This window comes from Pocillopora damicornis, chromosome 4, assembly GCF_964200805.1.
Source record: "Pocillopora damicornis chromosome 4, jaPocDami1.2, whole genome shotgun sequence".
NCBI lineage: Eukaryota > Metazoa > Cnidaria > Anthozoa > Scleractinia > Pocilloporidae > Pocillopora > Pocillopora damicornis.
In genome coordinates, this window is record NC_142673.1 from 176029 (window position 1) to 194914 (window position 18886).

An 18886-nucleotide genomic window follows, 5' to 3' on the forward strand; every position below is an offset into this window, starting at 1 on the left:
TGAGCCGATATAGATGCGCACATATACGCATTGTACTTATTTCCTGTTGATATTTCCATAAAGACATCGAGTATAATCCATGACTTTCAGATTATTTCCTGCCGTCAAAAGTTATTGCATGCTGGCAATTGAAGCGACAATTCTCCCCTTCAAGACAAACAGCCATGGAAAACAACTGTGTAAATAAATAAAATTAGTTAGCTTTAAGAAGAACATATCTGACCAACGCTAGCTTATTTGACAAACTAAACAAACGAACGCAACTTGATCTCACGAAATAAAATATATAATCTATATCTTCAACCTTCATAAAAACTAACTTATTTCCGGACACCCTATTTCAAAAGAAATGTTCCAATTAAAACCACTCTTAAGTAACGTGCTACTTATTGGTGCTACATAAAAAGTTTTCATCCTTATTATTATTTGCCAAATGGTGCAGCAAACTACTTTTGAGTCATATGTACCGGAGGTACATTAGATTATAGGAAAAAGCGGGAGCTGATTAGACAACAGATAAATCATTACGATCGCGTGTTGACTACAAACGGCTGGATTTTATTTACAATACTATTATAAGATGTGTGAAATTTACAGTTTGAAACGCGGTGTAGTACTAACGTAACATTATTATTCCCATTTGAATAGCACGCTAAGGTTACTGGGTCTGGGAATCCTCAAGAGCAAAGTGCTTGCAGCACACTACACTAAAAAAACAAATTCTGCGTAAATGCAGGCATCGTAGTGTCCGACTGTCTGACTGCCAATCAGTCTGACTGTCTCACAGTTCGACCAATTGGCTGAAAGACAAATTGAATTTTTAGACCCTCTAATCCTTAAACTCTATCATAGTCATGACACATCACTTTTCTTTGATCCAACTGCTCACTGCTCTTCTGACTATCAGGTTGATTATCCTGTTTAGTCTCAAGCTCAAATTCCGTCATTATCATCCTGTGATCAGACAAAGTGAACTCCTTGGGCCACTCCTATCAACAAAGAAAGAGGATCTTTGTAAGTAATGTACATCAGCAGCTGAAATGTCAATCGAACCTTCATTATACTAACTCGATCAGAGAACCCCAAAGCAGAAACTAGTATCAGCTTTACATATCCTTTGATCATTTGATTTCACAATCAGTTACTCTACAGACCAAAATGAACTTCACGTTATTTGTTTGGGAACTACAGGTAGGTAGGCCGGCCATATACTGAGTTTACATGTATTTTCATTAAACTTTTCTCACTACCAACTCCTGTGGTATCATAATAATTAAAAACTAAAAGGTTAACAAAGCCCTGAATAGTAGCAAAGTAAACGTTACTTCATCAGTGAATTCTGCCGGCAACACTATGGATTTTATAGGAACAAGTTGAGATTGAGGTGGATTTCTGCAAAAAACAAAGGAAATGAATGTGAAGAAAAACAATTTAGTGGATAGAGTCAGGTCTGACAGTTTGCTTCTGTCATCTCACTGACACAACTCATCTTTCAATGCAAATAAATGAAAAAGTAGCTGAAGAGTTTCAAAATACATGTGCTAACAATTTCACTCAATGTAAAAGGCCATGAATCATTTTCAATGTTATAATCAAAACAGGGCCATCATAAAAGCCTTGTCATTCTAATTTCAGAACTTAACCACAGCGAAGCTTTTCTAGTGATGTAATTAAAATTTGTTGGGCACACTCTGACCTTCAAACTAAAATCTTAAAATGTGAACTCTCACCTGTAAAATATATAATCTACAAGTATCTCTTCACCGCTATAAAGTCTGTGTGTTACACGAGGTTCTCTGCAGTGCACAGTTTTGTATGATGACACAAAACCATTTTCAATCACAAAGCCATACACCTCATCTTCTGGGCAGCCATTAAAATCTCCTGCTAACACCACAGGTATGTTTTCTACATTATTTCTGTGAAAATATCCAGACTTAAATGTTAGACATATTAAATCATCATACTTGTGAGTGTAAAAGCTGTTGTTTATCAACTGAAGCTTTAGGTTTCTACAGTAAAATACACTTACTTCTGCTGATATGATTCAATTTCGTTTTTCACTTTCTTTATTTGAGACTGTAAAGAAAATAATCAAACAAAAATTTAAATTCTGACAACATAATAAGCTTCCATTTACAATCAATTCATAATTTAAGTATGATTATTGCCCACAAATATTCAAATTGAGAAAAGTACGATGGGGTTAAGCTTGACTTCACTAAATGTTTTACCATGCAATATAGTTAACTATCAAACAAAAATTCATAAATTTTTTGTGTGCTCACCATTCGTAGCAATTGGTCAATGAAGTTTGAGCAATATGTCAGATGTGTTGTCATAAGCACAATCTAATGTGATAAGATAATAAAATTGCTACTGTTAAACTAACTCTCAGTGCTTGTTTTTAACCAATAACAGGTTTTAGTGACAACAGATTTAACTGGATATATACTTCAAGATACAGATCATTCACAGAGCACAATACCTCTTGCTCATTTGGCAACAGAAGGTGGACTAGTAAAGCTACTCTGCGATTCATATCATTGAAACGAATAGGACATATAGACAGTATGCTGCAAAAAAAGGAAAAAGAAAGTAAAAAGAAAGAGACAAGACAGGAAAAGAAAGAGAAAAAAGTGGAAAATCATTCAGTTTGAAGACATTAACTTGTAGCAAATGTCTCTATGTAACAATCAATATGTATTCAGCCTAAAAATGGAACTCCTTCTATGCTTTGTAACAGTTATACTTTTTCTTGCATCATAAAGAAGCCACATAATAATAAGAGAACTTACCTAATTGAGCGATCAATCAATAATGCGAGGCCATCTGTCTTAAAACCGGTCCTCTTTAGTTTTATTATTCTGTATCTACAACAGCAAAGTAAAATGAATATGGTTACATTAAGCATATTATACATGATTTGAACTCATCTTGACCCAATACCAATGAAAAATTATTTATATCAAATCTAAGCTGGTACACTTTAATAATAATACCTTATGACACATGAACTTTGAGATTCAAAGCCAGGCTCAAACTCACATTTTACCCAGTTGTAACTCATTATGGTTATAGTCACATCTTAATGCTGAAACTTACAAAATAAATGAAAACTATAACATTTAAGTGGGTCTAATTCAGCTTGAAATTTTTTCAGGAGGTTAGCAACAGGACTGCTGTAGAATGCATATTGCATAATGAGTTGTAATCCTCAAGGTTTACATGTTTTAAGGAATGGGGTGACATTATCTTGGACATGAGTGAAGATCAAAGACATGAATTTGTTGGACAACCTATAAGAAACAAATCTTACTTTTCTTCAAACTGTGTATCAAAAAGTTCCATGACATCACCATGAAACCAAAATTCTTGAAGACAAATAATGTCCACACTAGGCTTCTGTTTAGATATAAGATCAATAATGGCGCGGAATCTTGGTATGTATAGGTTGGGATTACTGCTTTCACTGCGATCCCACCAGCCACTGAAATGTTACAAGACAAATAATTATACACTTAACATAATCATAGCAGTCTCCATCATGTGCATTATCCTAAGCTCGTGATGTCCCATTTTTCAAAAGCTCTGTGATAAATGAATTTTCATGCCTGTAAGTCTGTTCATGACAGAATTCCATTTGCTAACCATGATCACACACTAGCCATTTTATTCCAAAGTAAGTAAACAGTATTATTAACACCACAGGCAGACCACACTATGTGTTCATGGTTCGTCATTGTTGACATGAGACAAACAAAATTTATGAGGGTTACAAATAAAGCTCTGAAATTGCATATCAAAATTACATCTCAGTTTAAATATCTCATTATCATTAAATGAAATTATAACCGATGTATTTGTGGTATTTTTTCGCCTTCTTGGGCTGTTTGAAGTGTCTTTTTACTAAATTACTATAAACGGCCTCCAGCCAAAAGTAATTATAATAATAATAATAATAATAAACAATCTTTAAGGAGGAAGCGCCCGTTACGTAAATACATGGTTTTCAGGGAGGAAATATAAAATATACCATGTATATCTAAACATTTTTATCCATCATTTAAAATATTTATCCATTAAGAATCTTGTAAGATTTTCTTTTTCCTTAAAAATTGAGCATGGCATTGGCCTTCTTAAAAATACTGGGAGGAACATCCAGTCATTTGTAAAACGGAAGTAGGACACCCTCTTTCCAAATTCCGTTTTGGGTTTAGGCAGTCTAGGTAAGTAGCCATTTCTAGTGTTGTAGCCATGCAAACTTCTCAATGTCGATTTAAAACTTTCAAAATGTTGCGGAATGTCTCCTTTGATTGCATTTTCTACGGTGGTACAACGATGAAATAGACGTCTTCCAGCCAGAGGGAGCCAATTCAGACACTTCAGAGCTTCTGAAGAAGACATCTTGCCTAACTTAATTTTCTTTGCAAATTTGTTCTGAAAACTTTGCAATTTTTCCATTTCTGATTTTAGACCGGGTTGATCTCCCCACACTGTGTCGGCATAGTCTAGGTGTGGCAGCACTAGCTCATTGTAGAAGGCTATGCGAGTTCTACACTTCAAACAGCTCAGGAGGGCGCAAAAAATACCACATAAGCATCGATAAACATTCGATCTAACTTCATAGAGATATTCAGACCAAGATGTGAGTTAGATATGCAATATTAAAAGCTTTATTTAACTCACACACTATACTTTATTTCATGCAAATCATTTTGCCATCTCCACCCGCAAATAGCAAAAGCTAGACGAGGCAGGCAGAGAGGAAAGGTTACAGCAGTCATAACAGATAATATAATAATTGTAAAGTAACTAAATAAACTATCTAGATAAATAAGAACTACTGAAAAAAAAAACAAGCTAAAGTTACAAAATATATAGTCTTACAGAATGATATTACAATCAAATTTACTACAAACAGAACTATCAATTAAATACATTGAGTCGAGGATGCAGAATTTGCCTTTCTTCTCATCAACTTTCCCTTTAAAATGTATGAATACTGTAAGGGAAAACTCCTTTACAGTCATTTCTGGAGCGAAAATGTTAAAAGCAAGATATGATCCTGTCTTATTGAAGGTTAGAACGTTGAAACTATACATTTGTCCCTCAGAGTCGTTTGTTTTGCTCCTTCAAGATACAGATGTAGATCCTTCTACAACCCCAGCGACAACAAAATATTAACAGTCGCTATGTACCCCAACCCCTTCCCTGTTATCGTACCGTTCTGTACATTCAAAATAGGATCTTCGTGAGTGTAATTATTTCAGTTTCGTAACCGCCAGGGTCAAGACTGTCCCTAAGATTAACGTAAGGCTGAGGATGTTTTTAAGAGACCTGCAATCTGGCTTTTTTGGTGCAACCAATTAACCACAAACATAAAGTGTAGTCTTCCTGCGTTAACATATGATGTAGGCGAAGAACTAGTACAAAAGAAACCTTAAATTGTGTTATTCCACGATGTGGGCATTATGTTGCAATAAAAAGATGAGCTTACCTTAACCAATTGTAACATGGAGCTAGGACATTAAAAGTAGCGATGCGTACGGTTTGTTTTGCCACCGATTTGTCGCTCATGATGTGAAGAACTCGACGACACGTTAAAAAGCAAAAATTTCGGAGCATATAGTGGACATCCCATGCTAAAAAAAGCCAATCGCTTCAAGGAAAACGAGAACATGCTCTGACGTAACACCGTCAGCCATGCTTGATTGGTAACAACAAGTGTTTTAGGTCAGCGGAGGAGACAATGATCTAGGTAACTATGTCATGTATAGGGAATTATTATACACACACACATAACGTTCTACATTAAATAATTCCCTATACATGACGTACCTAGGATGACTGGATGATATGTCTTCCGTTATGATACCTAAGCATTTTTTCACCTTGTGACCTCCTGAATAATCTGTGAAAATTAGTTGGTTGTTTCGAAAAAAATTGTAGACTAAATTAGGGCTTTCGTCTTTGATACTTTCTTGTTGTTCTGTATTTTTACCGTCGTCAGGAAGAAGTTAGTGGAAAAAATATCGGCGTATATAGTATTTCCCAAAATTCTTTACGTGAATATCACATTAGGAAACTGAAAAAACTTGGAAACTCGACAGAAGTGTATAAGGAAATTAGGTATTTGTTTTTCTTAAGTATTATTAGTTCGTAAGCTCACAAGTTAAAACGCATCATGACCACAACACAAAGCCCTACAGGCGCCCCTCAGGGAAGAATTCTTTGTTGTGGTAAAAAGCACATAATTTGTATGCAACATTTATGAGATCGAGCCTATCAACCAGACACGACACCCTGATGGCGGTAAGAGCTAGGCTGATAGCATTGCTTAGTAAAGCAGTTTTGCTTTTCTCGGTTTACTCTGTTGCTTCAAGTCATTCAGGTAAGTATTAACTCTATTTGACCTGTATGGGTTGCTATCCGCACATAGAACAAGTCCATTATTCCTTTACATAATTGTCTTATGTTTGTTTGCATCTCGGGAGGAGTTATATTTTCGAAATCAGCAGAACAAGTTAAAACTTCGTTTCTGATGGGAAACCGCCTTTTTAACTCAGCTCAAACTGATAAAGGTCTGGGAAATAAAAGCCATCAAAAAAGAATAGCAGATGTACAACTCTATGAGATCTAGAGTTACACATGAAATTCAAGCAAGCAGTATTATAATCGAGTGGAATAGAGTTGATCATGCAAAACGAACTTATGCAAAAATGGGAGCAAAAAGAAAAATACCGCAAATGTGAATTACATCCAAAATAATCAGAAGCAATTAAAAGTTTGAAAATTACAAGGAAATCTGTAAAAATCCGAAAAAAGCGCTGGTTAATACCTCTTGAAAATATAGCGACAAAGATGATCTCAGAATCCTAAGCTCGATAGTTAACTTCTTTATTGTGTCTGTGCGTGTTAACTCACGAGTGACCGTCTTGATCTGAAGTAAACAATTTTCAAAAAGCAAGATAACCTCGGATCCACTTTAGTTATGTTATTTATATTATAGCATGTAATATGAGAATATAATCTAAATAACAGCACAACTCTGGCCGCAAAATCGTAAGCGGAATAAATTTTCAACCTCCAAGACCTCTTCACAGACATCTTTAATCCCAGCTATGCTCCACTCCAAGATATATTTAGCAGTTAGAAATCTCGTGACCTACTTCATTGTTAAACCAAAGTGTCATGAATGGAGCTTTAGGAATAAGGCTTAGTCGGGTAACTAATGTACCTAAAAACAACAGGTTCTCCACATTATTATCATGATCATATTGTGACTTCGTTAGGGAGTTTTCTCTGAGCTGACTGCGAGAACTAACAAACGTACCACAGTGCAATATATATATATATATATATATATATATATATATATATATATATATATAATTTTTTTGCAGACGGGATTTTTCCGAGAAAATGGTATTTTTCTTAACTCACCCACTTCTCCTAAATCGTCAACCATACGGTGATATTTGTATTCAGCGAACACCCAAATGAATCTTAATAGTACCTGCTTAATTAGTGACTTTCGCTTTAATCCGTGCCGAGCCTGCGTCTGTCTCATGAAGGTGACCCCTAGAAACACCAAACACTGATATGAACCCTTTTAATCTTCTCTTTATATTTCAGAATATTTGTGCCCTGAAGGAAAGTTCGCAAATATTGCGCTGATCTGTGTACCAGAATGTGCTACGGGATATTATGGTGATACACTTACGGGAACCTGCCAAAAATGCTCCTCAAATTGTAGAACTTGTTTGAATGGTGATAGAAACGACAGATGTTCCAGTTGCAATCCTTCTTGGTATCTGAAAAGTATGCATACTATTCATACATAATATATGTATGTACATATATATAACGCTCGATTGAATAGATGTGGGAATTCTGTCATGTTTCGGCAGCCTCATCGTATCAGAATTTTCCCTCGTTTGACGACCGACAAGTTGATGAGACAGCGCACCTTCTTAACCGCGGTCAAGCTTCACCTGAACTTTCCGAATTATTTGATACATCAGTTGATTGACAGGGTGATTTTGACTAAGTGACTGACCAACTTTTTAAAGGTATAACTAGTTAGCTGACTGACTAACTGATTGACTGATAGGCAAGTTGACTGATTGGCTGACTAGTTGACTTGCTGACCGACTGGCTGGCTGACTGACTGACAGACTGGCTCCCTGACTGACAGGCTGGCTCCCTGACTGACTGACTGACAGGCCGGCTGACTGACTGACTGACACTCTGGCTGACTGACTGGCTGACTGGCTGGCTGACTGACTGACCGGCTGGCTGGCTGGCTGACTGACTGACAGGCTGGCTAGCTGACTAACTAACTAACTGGCTGACTGATAGCATAGCTGGCTCACTGATTGACTGACTGGCTGACTTAGAGGCTAGCCAATTGATTGGCTGGCTGACTGACTGACTGACTAACGGATGACTAAGTGACAGACTGCATAACTCACCACCCAACTAACATAATATTTAAGCGATTTCTTAACCGATTTCCCAACGTACCGGCCGACAGCGGTTGCGAGAACAATTGCATGCTGCTCTTCATTTTATATTCAAACGTTAATCTTTATGCTTAATTTTATTTATAGAAGCAACATGTGTCCAGACTTGTGATAATTATCTTACAAAGGGTCCTCCTGAGACAGAGATTAGACTCGTTGGTGGAAGTAGTCATCTTGAAGGCCGCGTTGAAATTAATCACCATGGGATCTGGGGCACCATTTGTGATGACTTGTGGGATATTAGTGACGCGGATGTTGTTTGCCGTGAACTGTTGCTAGGAAAGGCCCAAGAGGCTGTATCTTTTGGAAGACTGGGTAGAGGACAAGATTCACAGCCGATTTGGCTCTCAAAGGTTTGGTTGATTATTTTTGTTTAATTTGAGTGGCTATATTTTCTTCAGCAGCAAGTACAGTAGTCAATATTTGTGTACAGTAATTATCTCTGTATTACTTTGACACCTGTTAGTCTCACCAGGTGTAAAGGGAGACGGGGGGGGGGGGGAAGTGTGGAAATCTATTCCTATCCTCATACCCTGAGAGTATCCTATATTTGATCTCTGAAAGGTACAGTGTAGTGGAAAAGAGACACGCTTAGAGCGATGCCAACACCATGGGTGGGGCAATCACTCATGCAGCCATTTTGAAGATGCTGGTGTCCGATGCAAAGGACCTGATACATCCAGAGAATGCGTCAGCTCCTGTGGAGATGGATATTACCGCAAGAAAGGAAAGAAACAGTGTGGTGTATGCTCTACGAGCTGTCTTACCTGTGAAGGCTCCTCTACAGTCTGTACCAGTTGTGACGCTTTCCGATTTCGTAAAGGTACAGTTTAGGAGAGGGAGTTAGTGGTACAATTAATTCATCTGCTGGTTGATTGAGGACATCATTGGGCGGCACTTCTCAGAACCCACCGAATGTGACAAGGACACAAGAGAATGAGGCTTTTAGAGAAAGAAAGCTACTTATTCAGGGGAGAAGATAGTAGGATTGGAGGGCGGAATTGATCTTAGTAAATGCTATGGATAGATTTTTACTTTGCTTCATTTTTTCTACCTTAAATCTCCAAAACCAAAATTGGGAACAATTATTCTGCAGTAAACGTAAAACTAAAGCTTATAGTGAGTGGACCTGGTACCTATCGATTTTCAAATATCTTTCATTTAAACAGATAAAAGCTGCGTTACATCATGTGGACAGGGTTTCTATGGTGATACCTCTGATCGACAATGCAAACCATGTGATCCAGGATGTCGCACATGCGCAGACGGAACCTCGTCCACCGCTTGTACAACTTGCCCAGATGATCGATACTTAAAAGGAGACGAGTGTGTCGTGAACTGCGCACCTTCGCTTGTCGGTCAAAGACGACGCATGCGCCTAGCAGGGAAAAATTCCACCGAGCTGGAGGGTCGTTTGGAAATTTTTGTAAACGGCGCCTGGAGCACGGTTTGTGACAAGACCTTTAATTTTCCTGAGGCAAGTGTCGTATGTCGGCAGCTTAGGCTTGGATCCGCCGTTAAAGCTGTCAAGAAGACTGTGTACGGACTTGGAAGTGGTCCAATATGGTCCAGAGACGTAAAATGCACTGGAAGAGAACTAAGTCTGTTCGAGTGCAAAACTACGCCTCGCGCACGTTCGGGTTGTTACCATAGCAGCGACGTAGGAGTTGTTTGTTCTGGACCAGTGCGTGGCGAGCCACCGATTAACCAGTGCTTGAAGCGATGCAACCCTGGCTGGTACAAGAATGACTTTGATGTCTGTAGTTTGTGCGCATCACAGTGTGCTGAATGTTCAGGCAATAGCTTCCGCTGTACTAAATGTAAGGAACCTAAATTCTTAAAAGACAATACGTGCATTGATAAATGCAACGATGGAGAATATGGACACATTCCTTCGCGAGAATGCCGAAAGTGTAACACAGAAAAATGTGTGACGTGCGCAGATGGAAACGATGAAAATGACTGTAAGTCATGTACATCTCCAAAAGCGCTGAAGAATGGCACCTGTGCGGAGAGTTGTGGGCCTGACATGTATCATAAGAGTGGAGTCTGTGTCAATAAATGTGGTGATTTATTTTATGAGTTTGCTGGAAATTATTCTTGTCTCCCCTGTCCACCTGAATGTTTGCAATGCGTATTCAACAGTGTGAAGGGTCTACCTCATTGTACAATATGTGCTCCACCCCTTGTGTTCGACAACAACGTTTGTCATATCAACTGTTCTGGCTCAAAGGTGGCCGTACCAATAAGAGCTCTGAATAATTCATATCCGAATTCAGCGCTGGTTCGACTGAGTAACGGTTCCGACTATCTTGAGGGTGTGCTGGAGATATTTCACGATGGAGTTTGGGGAACCGTGTGTGATGATGGATGGGACGCGAAAGAGACCTCAGTAGTATGTAGAGAGCTTGGCCTCGGCAAGGCTGACACAACGGCATCCCTTGGCCACATCCTAAAACAGCCTAGGGAGGCGCAGGGAAAACTTTGGTTAGATGATGTTTTCTGCACAGGAAGCGAGAAAACCTTGCACGAATGTCGACATAGTCCTTGGGGGAAAACGAATTGCAGGCACGACGAAGATGCGGTTCTCCGTTGCACAGGGCCAGGAATACGCAAATGTCAACAGAAGTGTCCTGCCAAATTTTACGAAAAGGGAAAAGTTTGCTTCCCATGCAATATCAACTGCAACTCTTGCGAAGGTGGTCCTAATAAGTGTAAAACCTGCCTGACCGGTTATTTCAAGAAGAATGAAACATGTGTCGCTGATTGTGGTCGAGGCTTCTATCCTGCTGGTATTACATGTTTGAAGTGTAATAAGTCGTGCAGTAGCTGTGAGGGGACACGTAGTAACTGTACATCGTGTCCCAAGTCTAGATACAAGAAAGACTCAAAATGTGTGACTGACTGTGAGCCGGGGTTCAAGCCATCCTCCATACCATTTGTGCGTCTAGTTGGACCGACACCGTTTGAAGGACGCGTTGAGGTATCAGTCTTATTCACATTTCAAGAGCTGCTGGTAATGTAAGTTTCACTGCTGATTGATTTCTTTGCTTACAGATTTACCACAGAGGCAGGTATGGCAGCGTTTGTGATGACTTCTGGGATATAAAAGATGCTAACGTTGTGTGTAGAATGTTAGGGATGGGAAATGCTACAGCTGCTGTAAAACGTGCAAAGTACGGATCATTAGAAGACGGGCCAGTTTGGATGGACGATGTTAATTGCACTGGTAAGAATTGATTATCTTGCTGTCACAATTGTAGACGTTATGAATAAACGAGAGAGTTAGCCACACGCAGCAGTTTTAGCACGCATTTCTTCGGTTAAATATCTTTGTTGCTTAAAAAATGTTTTTGTACCATGAAACCAGATCACATTAAAAGGTATCTTGTTCCGGTTTTAGGGAACGAACTTTCTTTGATTGAATGTGGATTCAATGGATGGGGCATTGAAGATTGTACTCACTCTGAAGATGCAGGAGTTATTTGTCAGCGTCCCGGTAACAATCAAGACTGTTTTTCAAGCTGTAATCGCAGTAACGGATACTTTTTGGACGGAAACAATGGGTGTGGTAAATGTAGCAGTGAATGCAAAACATGCTCGGGTACTCCCGAAAATTGCACCACATGTCCACAAAATACCTTCCTCAATATGACGGGCAACATGACGTTCAACTGTGCCTCTTCATGCGTAGAGCGTTACTTTGCAGATCCTCTCACTCAACACTGCATGCCATGTGGCATAAATTGTCAAGACTGTGAAGGTCGTAAAGATAACTGTACTACCTGTGCAGGGAAATTTCTTAATAACTCAAAATGTGTTGATCAATGTTCAGAGAACGAGTTGACTGTGAAAGGTGTCTCTGGTATTCGTTTAGCCGGTGCAAACTCAACAGTGGAAGGAAGAGTGGAGGTACTTCATGACGGAATATGGGGAACCATCTGTGACGATTCGTTCGATATGATGGACGCTAAAGTGATTTGCAGGCAGCTAAAACTTGGAAAAGCAGTCGAAGCTCTTGGGAGGGCGAAGTATGGTATGGGAACCGGGCAGATTTGGATTGATGATTTACGATGTGTTGGAACGGAGAGAAATATCCGGCATTGTAAGATGAAAGCTGGTAAGTGCACATGTATCTTAGAGAGGCACATTCCAAATTTTGTTAGAATAAGGACATTCACCTTTCATTTTAGTAACTGATATAAGTACGCTTCCCTTTTCAGAGACTAACAGGGTTATGATTTCCGATTGGGTGGATTCCTCCGGAAAAGAACGAGTCAAACTAAAAAAACAGTAGTCAGTTTCATGCAAAAAATGGCTTATTGAAATGAAATAACGGTCTTAGTCTCCCTGCAGCTCTGTTCATAGATAGCCTGGCCGTATTTTAGGCGGAACTCTCGTTGAACACTCATTTGTTTTCGCCAGCATTTAACTCAAGAAGATTCAAGTATACCTTATTTTGTAATTGTTGTCGTCTCTACGTTGTTGTTTTTTCAGGGGGAATTGGAAGTCATAACTGCAGACATACTGAGGACGCAGGAGTCAAGTGCTCAGGTCCAGACATGTCCCAGAAATGTGTGACATCATGTGGTTCTGGTTTCTTCAAAGGAGAGAAAAAGAAATGCGAGCGATGCGCCATGAAATGTAAAAATTGTTATGGATCAGCCTCATCTTGTACTAGCTGTGATTCTCCGTACTTCTACGCTTCCTCAGATTGTGTCAGAAAATGTCCACCTGGTTTGTATGGTGACACTAAAGAGCGTTTGTGTAAGCCCTGTGATAAAGTGTGCCAGACGTGCTCAGACGGCGAAACTGGAGATAAATGTCGGTCTTGTCCAAACGGATTGTTCCTCAGTGAGTGCTAAACTACTTGTTAATTCACAAAACTGTAACTTGGTAATCTACCCAAGATATGTGACTTAACAAACTTGTTACGGTATGGCTCCTTTTTGGTGAAGATGGACAAATTGAAGTCGTTTATAAAGCTGACACAGCGTATTGTATTTTTGATTGTCAATCATTTCGACGGGCACGATAAAATCTTATTCAGTCATAGAATTTACGAGGTTAAGACAGCCCCTGCATTGAACAGTCTTCCCTTACAACACACTAACGTCAATCGTTTTGTATTCTCAGATGGCAGTGCCTGTGTCAAGGACTGCGGTGACCTCCATTCCGTGTCATCATTATTCTTGCCAAGGCCACAAGAGCCGGTGGTCAGATTAGTAAATAAAGAAGGAAGCAGGGGGCAGGGGCGAGTAGAAGTGCTGTATGAGGGCGTATGGGGAACTGTCTGCGATGATGGTTGGGACATAAACGACGCTAGCGTTGTTTGTAAAGAGCTTGGCTTTGGGAAGGCGAAAGAAGCTTCGAAACACTCTAGCTTTGGAAAGGGTAAGTCTGTGTTTCACTTCGAAAAACCTGATTTAGACTTTGGTATAAAAACTGCCTTTTTCATGATTTCCTCCACAAAGGAATCGGAATTATCTGGATGGATAACGTGAACTGTCTCGGTTATGAGTCCTCACTTACCCACTGTCGTCACGTTGGCTGGGGTGAAGGTAACTGTGATCCAAACCACGCAGAAGATGCAGGTGTGATCTGTGATAACACGACTGTAGAAGAACTCAGCAATAACTTTTGTAGGAAGGTCAACGATGGTTCATGTGCTGATCTTCAGGTACTTAACTTTAACCACTGAAGACATAACTTCTAACGGAGCTCACTCATTCCGTTTACAACGACAAGATCTCTTCTTACATTAAAAGCAAACCATTGATTGATGACTGTGATTTCCTTCTTTTTCCTATTCTTCCGCATTGTTAGCTGTGTGACAGTCACGCGGGAGTAACGTGTGTAGACTTGGACCTTTACAACCAAAAAGGAGAGGAAGAGTCAGTGTGTATGAGATGTCCAAATGGTTACACAGGTGACGGACAGAAATGCAGAGGTTCGATCATCATCTTCTTATGTTAGATGTTAATGTTTGTCTTGCATTTGTTCAAAATGTTATTTGACGTGATGATTAGATAACGCAGGTGGGATGGGTGAGGCCATTGTGGTTTGTGCTCTGGTTTTTTTCGAAGGCACGTCATGCAACATTTGAAACTGGTAAACACTGATTCAGGCAAACCTTTTAAAATCAATTTCTCTTTTTTTGTCATAATTACATTCTAGTTATTGCCTCCAAGCCCCCAATATTTGACAAGAAGCCAAACAAGTTGGAAAACGTGAAATTTCAAGATGCATTTAGCCTACAGTGTTCCTCTTTGCCTCCAGTGGTATATCCGTCCGCGTGGGACTGGAGGAAAGATGGGAAGCCACTCTCCGTCAATGACATAAGATCCAGGAGGATTACTTCTATGTCCGGGACTTTGGTAGTGAGATCTGCTGCTGCAGAGGATACTGGAAACTACACATGCGTGTTAGTGAACAGTGCCGGATCAGTTGAGAGTGACCCGGTGATGGTTGTTGTAAAAGGTTTGTTCAAATTGTCGGCCATGTTGTTAGAATCACAATCAACTGAAACAAAAATTTAAGCTCAGGTGGGGTTTTGAACAGTATAGAACCCTGACAGAAAATTAAGTAAAGGCGTGTAGGTGACGATAAAAAAAACATGAGGTATTAGGAATACAATAGAAAAGAGGAGTAAAGAAAAGAAAAACATATGTCATTTTTTCCTTCTAGTCCCTCCCCAGATCCCTGGCGTCGTATCAGCCGACGTTGCCAAGGGCGACAGTACAACTCTGGCTTGTTTAGTGTCCAGCTTTCCGCCGTCAAACATCACATGGCGATACAAGGACAAAATCATTGGCTCGGACAACATTAGATACAACGTCAACGATAGAAACTTTTCTATTCAGATAAAAAACGTAAAATTTGAGGACGCTGGGGACTACGAGTGCGAAGTTATGAACGAGTTAGGATCAGCAGTGGCTTATGCAAAACTTGAAGTGGGATGTAAGTGGTATGGTGTGTGTTTAGGTTTCATTGACTGGTCGATTAATTGACCTACTGACTATTTGACAGACTGACCATTTCCATGCCAATTGACTGTCTGTTGAATTGATTGATTGACGCATCTGATTGATGTACTAATTGATGATGGCCACATTGCTTTAGCCAATGTCGATAGAAATGACAAGTTTTGTCTCTAATTTTCACCTCTTTTAGTGACACTTCGATACACCAAGTTCGAACCAGAGGCCAAGATCAAAAAAATGGGCCAAGATGTCACACTACCATGCGTTGTAAGCGCTATCCCTTCTCCAAATATGGCATGGAAAAAGGATGGAGAACTGGTAACGAATGACGATCGTCATGTGGTCACTCAAACAGATTTGACAATACGTAAACTTACTTCAACGGACATGGGAAGATATTACTGTATAGCCTGGAATAAACGAAGTGTAAAGGCCAGGGATGTTCTCTTGTTTGTAACAGGTAGGGATTTGAACAAAGTAGTTTGCAGCTTGACACTGCAAAATGTTCAGCAAAGTAAGCCTAAGACGTGAGCCGGAGACATTAGGTGGTCATGGCTCATCACATGATACGCCAAGAGTCGACTGTCATATGATATGAAGCGACTTGGAATATGATATAATACCCTGAATGGTACTTGTAGGCTAGCTGGCTATTCCCTAGTAACCCCCCTGAAAAGGAACTTTCTGATACCCCTTAAACTGTTGTTTCAAGAGTGGTGACAAATCGTCAGTATATAAAATTCAAACAATAAACTTTCCGAGGATGACCCGAGAGTTTTTTGTTCGTTCTCTGCGGTTTAACGATTAGTCCAGCTTGTTGTACTTTCCGGATGAGTGGCAATATATTTTATCACTCTTAAACATTGCTATAAGCCTTATTTTTAAAGCAAACATAAATCTAATTTGATTATCCAACTCATTAAAAACTGTTCTAGGGCCTCCAATAATAGACATTTTTCCAGTTGATCAGGATGTTCTCTCCGGAGCCGATGTATCTTTGTACTGTGGAGGATATGGTGATCCTCCTCCGAAGATTATTTGGCGAAAAAATTCCGTGAACGTTGAGACCTCACACAGAATAAAAATTGATCCCGTCCAGGGATCAGGAAAGCTTCAGATTATTTCGGTGACTGTCGAAGATGCGGGAAAGTATGAGTGCATTTATAGAAATAGTTTTGGTGAGGCCAGGAGAGAGGCGTCGCTTACGGTGGACGGGCAAACAGGGACAGGTCAGTAGTAAAGTATGTTTATAAAGAAAACATCTCCATGCTATTATAGTTAAGGTGAATAAAATGGCAGCCATAACAACAGCGATTTTACCATTCGGCTAGTGTGTGCATGTGAGGTATGAGAGATTTTGGCAAATTTTAAAATGATGTGGATCATGGGCGAGATGTCTGAAAATGAAGAAAGTGAGACAGAGGGCCTACTGAGCATGCGTTTCCTGAGTTCACCACAAGTTGATGGGTGGAAGCGGAAGTGCGGCTTGATTAATGCACCAGCAGCGTGTGGTTACTCTCCTATTTGGAAAGGCACCAAAACCATTAACAATTACGTCGTTAAAGAAAGTGTTGTACGCCAATTCTTAGTTGTTGGTCGTGAGAACCAGAAACATCAGAAATGTTTCATAGGCTTTTAAGAAGCAGGAAAGTGTATTCAACAACCTTCTTGTGTTTTATATTCTAGAATCAAAAACGAAGGCATCGAAAGGTCTCAGCACTGGAGCAGTGGTGGGAATCATTGTTCCCCTCGTTCTTGTTAGCCTCCTCGTTGTTGTTGCAGTCATCTTCAAGTGTCGAAAGACTTCGTATCACAGAGGAGACAAACTTATGATGAGCAAACCAACATGGCTCTCTGACTTTAAAACGAGAGTAGCATCATCTTTTGGCAAGGAACCAAAAACAGAGCCCTTAGAGGAGGAAGACATTGATTTATAAAGGGACTAGGAAAATTTACATCAAAAACACTGTGAATTAGAAACTGTTCCTTACAGTAGAGTGATAGAATAACAGCTTATTATAGGCATCAAGTAAAGTCTTAGGTTTTTAGAGAATAGAAATGAGCTTCTGGAGTGAACAGTATGCCTAACTTTACATAAAACAATGAAACACGCTCGCGACATTTAAGCCATTTCCGCTTATTTTATGTGAAGTGTCTTCTGATAACTAGGGCTAGCTCATCACCACACCAAAAGGAAAAACTTAGCATACTTGAACAGTTTTCAGCTCGTCTGTAGGATCAAGAGATTGATCAAAGTAGGAGTCTTAACAGCACCAGAGTAAAACATGGGATTCCCTTTATTTTAAACGCCGGAGTACAATCAAGAGTCAAGACAATTTTCATCAGTTAGGCTTCAATTGCATCGCGAGAGACCCAAATAAAATGCTTTTAAATACCTTTTTTTATTTAATTGAAAGGGTAAAGGCAAGTTTCTAAAGAGCGTTTGGTTCGAAATGAGAGGGAAGGGAGAGATAAGGTAAAAATGTACACAATAAGGTGAGGTGAGGTGCAAGGCAAAAGGAAATACGATCAGAGAGAAAAGATGCAAAATGCGGGGCTTAACTTTTCGACTCCAGATTAATAATCAGTGCCATATTACTGCTAATGTTAAGTTTAACCAGCGGAAAGGAAATTGGTCAGCAACCCTGCTGTAGACAGTATCCAATGGGCGGGAAAGAACTACTGACGACGTTCACTGATACGTGTTTGATGCTGGAAGCCCGGAACAGCCGAGGATATAGTGACTGTTTCAGATAAGCCATGTATACTACACTCATACGTGACCATACTCAAACATATTCATGTACACTCAGTCGGACTGTCCACAGCACATACAACCCATATCACCTACAAAAGATACAGATACCGACACTGCTTCCCGTAGCTACAGCAATCTAGACTCCGTCTACAACAGATAAAGCTATTTACGCTGATTGTGATATATACAGCCATTAAAACAATCTAAGAATTCAGTTATCACAATGAATACAGCCATCTACTCCTTGTACATCAGATACTGCTATCTACACTACACACAGTTATGGTCACAGCCTACGGAAGATACAACTTTCCACACTGCTCGGCTACCTACGCGACATAAAGCAGATATTTCTTTCTACATATGCGAGATACAGTTATCCACGTTATCTAGAGTAAGTAGAAGAGTCACATACGCCGTCTGGAGCAGATACAGCTGTCTACAATATCTTTACTAGGTATTGCTAGTTGTATTTAATGTATGTGCGCCAAGATGGCTGCCGCTTACTGTCGTCGTTGTTGTTTTTTTAAGCTTTTGTGCTTTGTTACCTTGTTCGTTCAGTATCTTGACAAGCACAATTCAATCTGTTCGCCTCCATCTACCTTTAGAGGCCCTTT

At 39.7% G+C, this 18886-nt stretch overlaps 2 protein-coding genes across 2 annotated transcripts; one reads left to right on the forward strand and one right to left on the reverse strand.

Annotated features, from left to right (window-relative positions):
• Positions 1-537: 537 nt before the first annotated feature.
• LOC113682300 (uncharacterized) lies at positions 538-5880 on the reverse strand. The gene is made up of 9 exons (XM_027199460.2): positions 5501-5880; positions 3320-3490; positions 2799-2873; positions 2489-2576; positions 2289-2351; positions 2033-2079; positions 1731-1919; positions 1326-1392; positions 538-989 (listed from the first exon to the last, which is right to left on the reverse strand). The coding sequence occupies exons 1-9, from the start codon at positions 5626-5628 to the stop codon at positions 837-839; spliced, it is 981 nt and encodes a 326-aa protein (XP_027055261.1). The 5' UTR covers positions 5629-5880; the 3' UTR covers positions 538-836.
• Positions 5881-6268: 388 nt separating this feature from the next.
• Positions 6269-17906, forward strand: LOC113682307 (scavenger receptor cysteine-rich type 1 protein M160). The gene is made up of 16 exons (XM_027199471.2): positions 6269-6394; positions 7639-7824; positions 8616-8881; positions 9093-9351; positions 9698-11511; positions 11586-11757; positions 11932-12648; positions 13026-13382; positions 13665-13922; positions 14003-14208; positions 14355-14478; positions 14706-15008; positions 15216-15488; positions 15702-15971; positions 16447-16740; positions 17198-17906. Exons 1-16 carry the CDS (start codon positions 6274-6276, stop codon positions 17446-17448), a joined length of 5871 nt encoding a protein of 1956 aa, XP_027055272.2. The 5' UTR covers positions 6269-6273; the 3' UTR covers positions 17449-17906.
• Positions 17907-18886: the final 980 nt, after the last annotated feature.

Coding starts and splice junctions, on each gene's coding strand:
- LOC113682300 (XM_027199460.2), bottom strand. CDS start 5,628: ATGCTCCGAAATTTTTGCTTTTTAACGTGTCGTCGAGTTCTTCACATC. Junction 2,874..3,319: donor GATACACAGTTTGAAGAAAA/GTAAGATTTGTT, acceptor TTGCTGTTGTAG/ATACAGAATAATAAAACTAA. Junction 1,393..1,730: donor GTAGATTATATATTTTACAG/GTGAGAGTTCAC, acceptor TGTTTTTTGCAG/AAATCCACCTCAATCTCAAC.
- LOC113682307 (XM_027199471.2), top strand. CDS start 6,274: ATGAGATCGAGCCTATCAACCAGACACGACACCCTGATGGCGGTAAGA. Junction 11,512..11,585: donor CGTTTGAAGGACGCGTTGAG/GTATCAGTCTTA, acceptor CTTTGCTTACAG/ATTTACCACAGAGGCAGGTA. Junction 13,383..13,664: donor TCCAAACGGATTGTTCCTCA/GTGAGTGCTAAA, acceptor TTGTATTCTCAG/ATGGCAGTGCCTGTGTCAAG.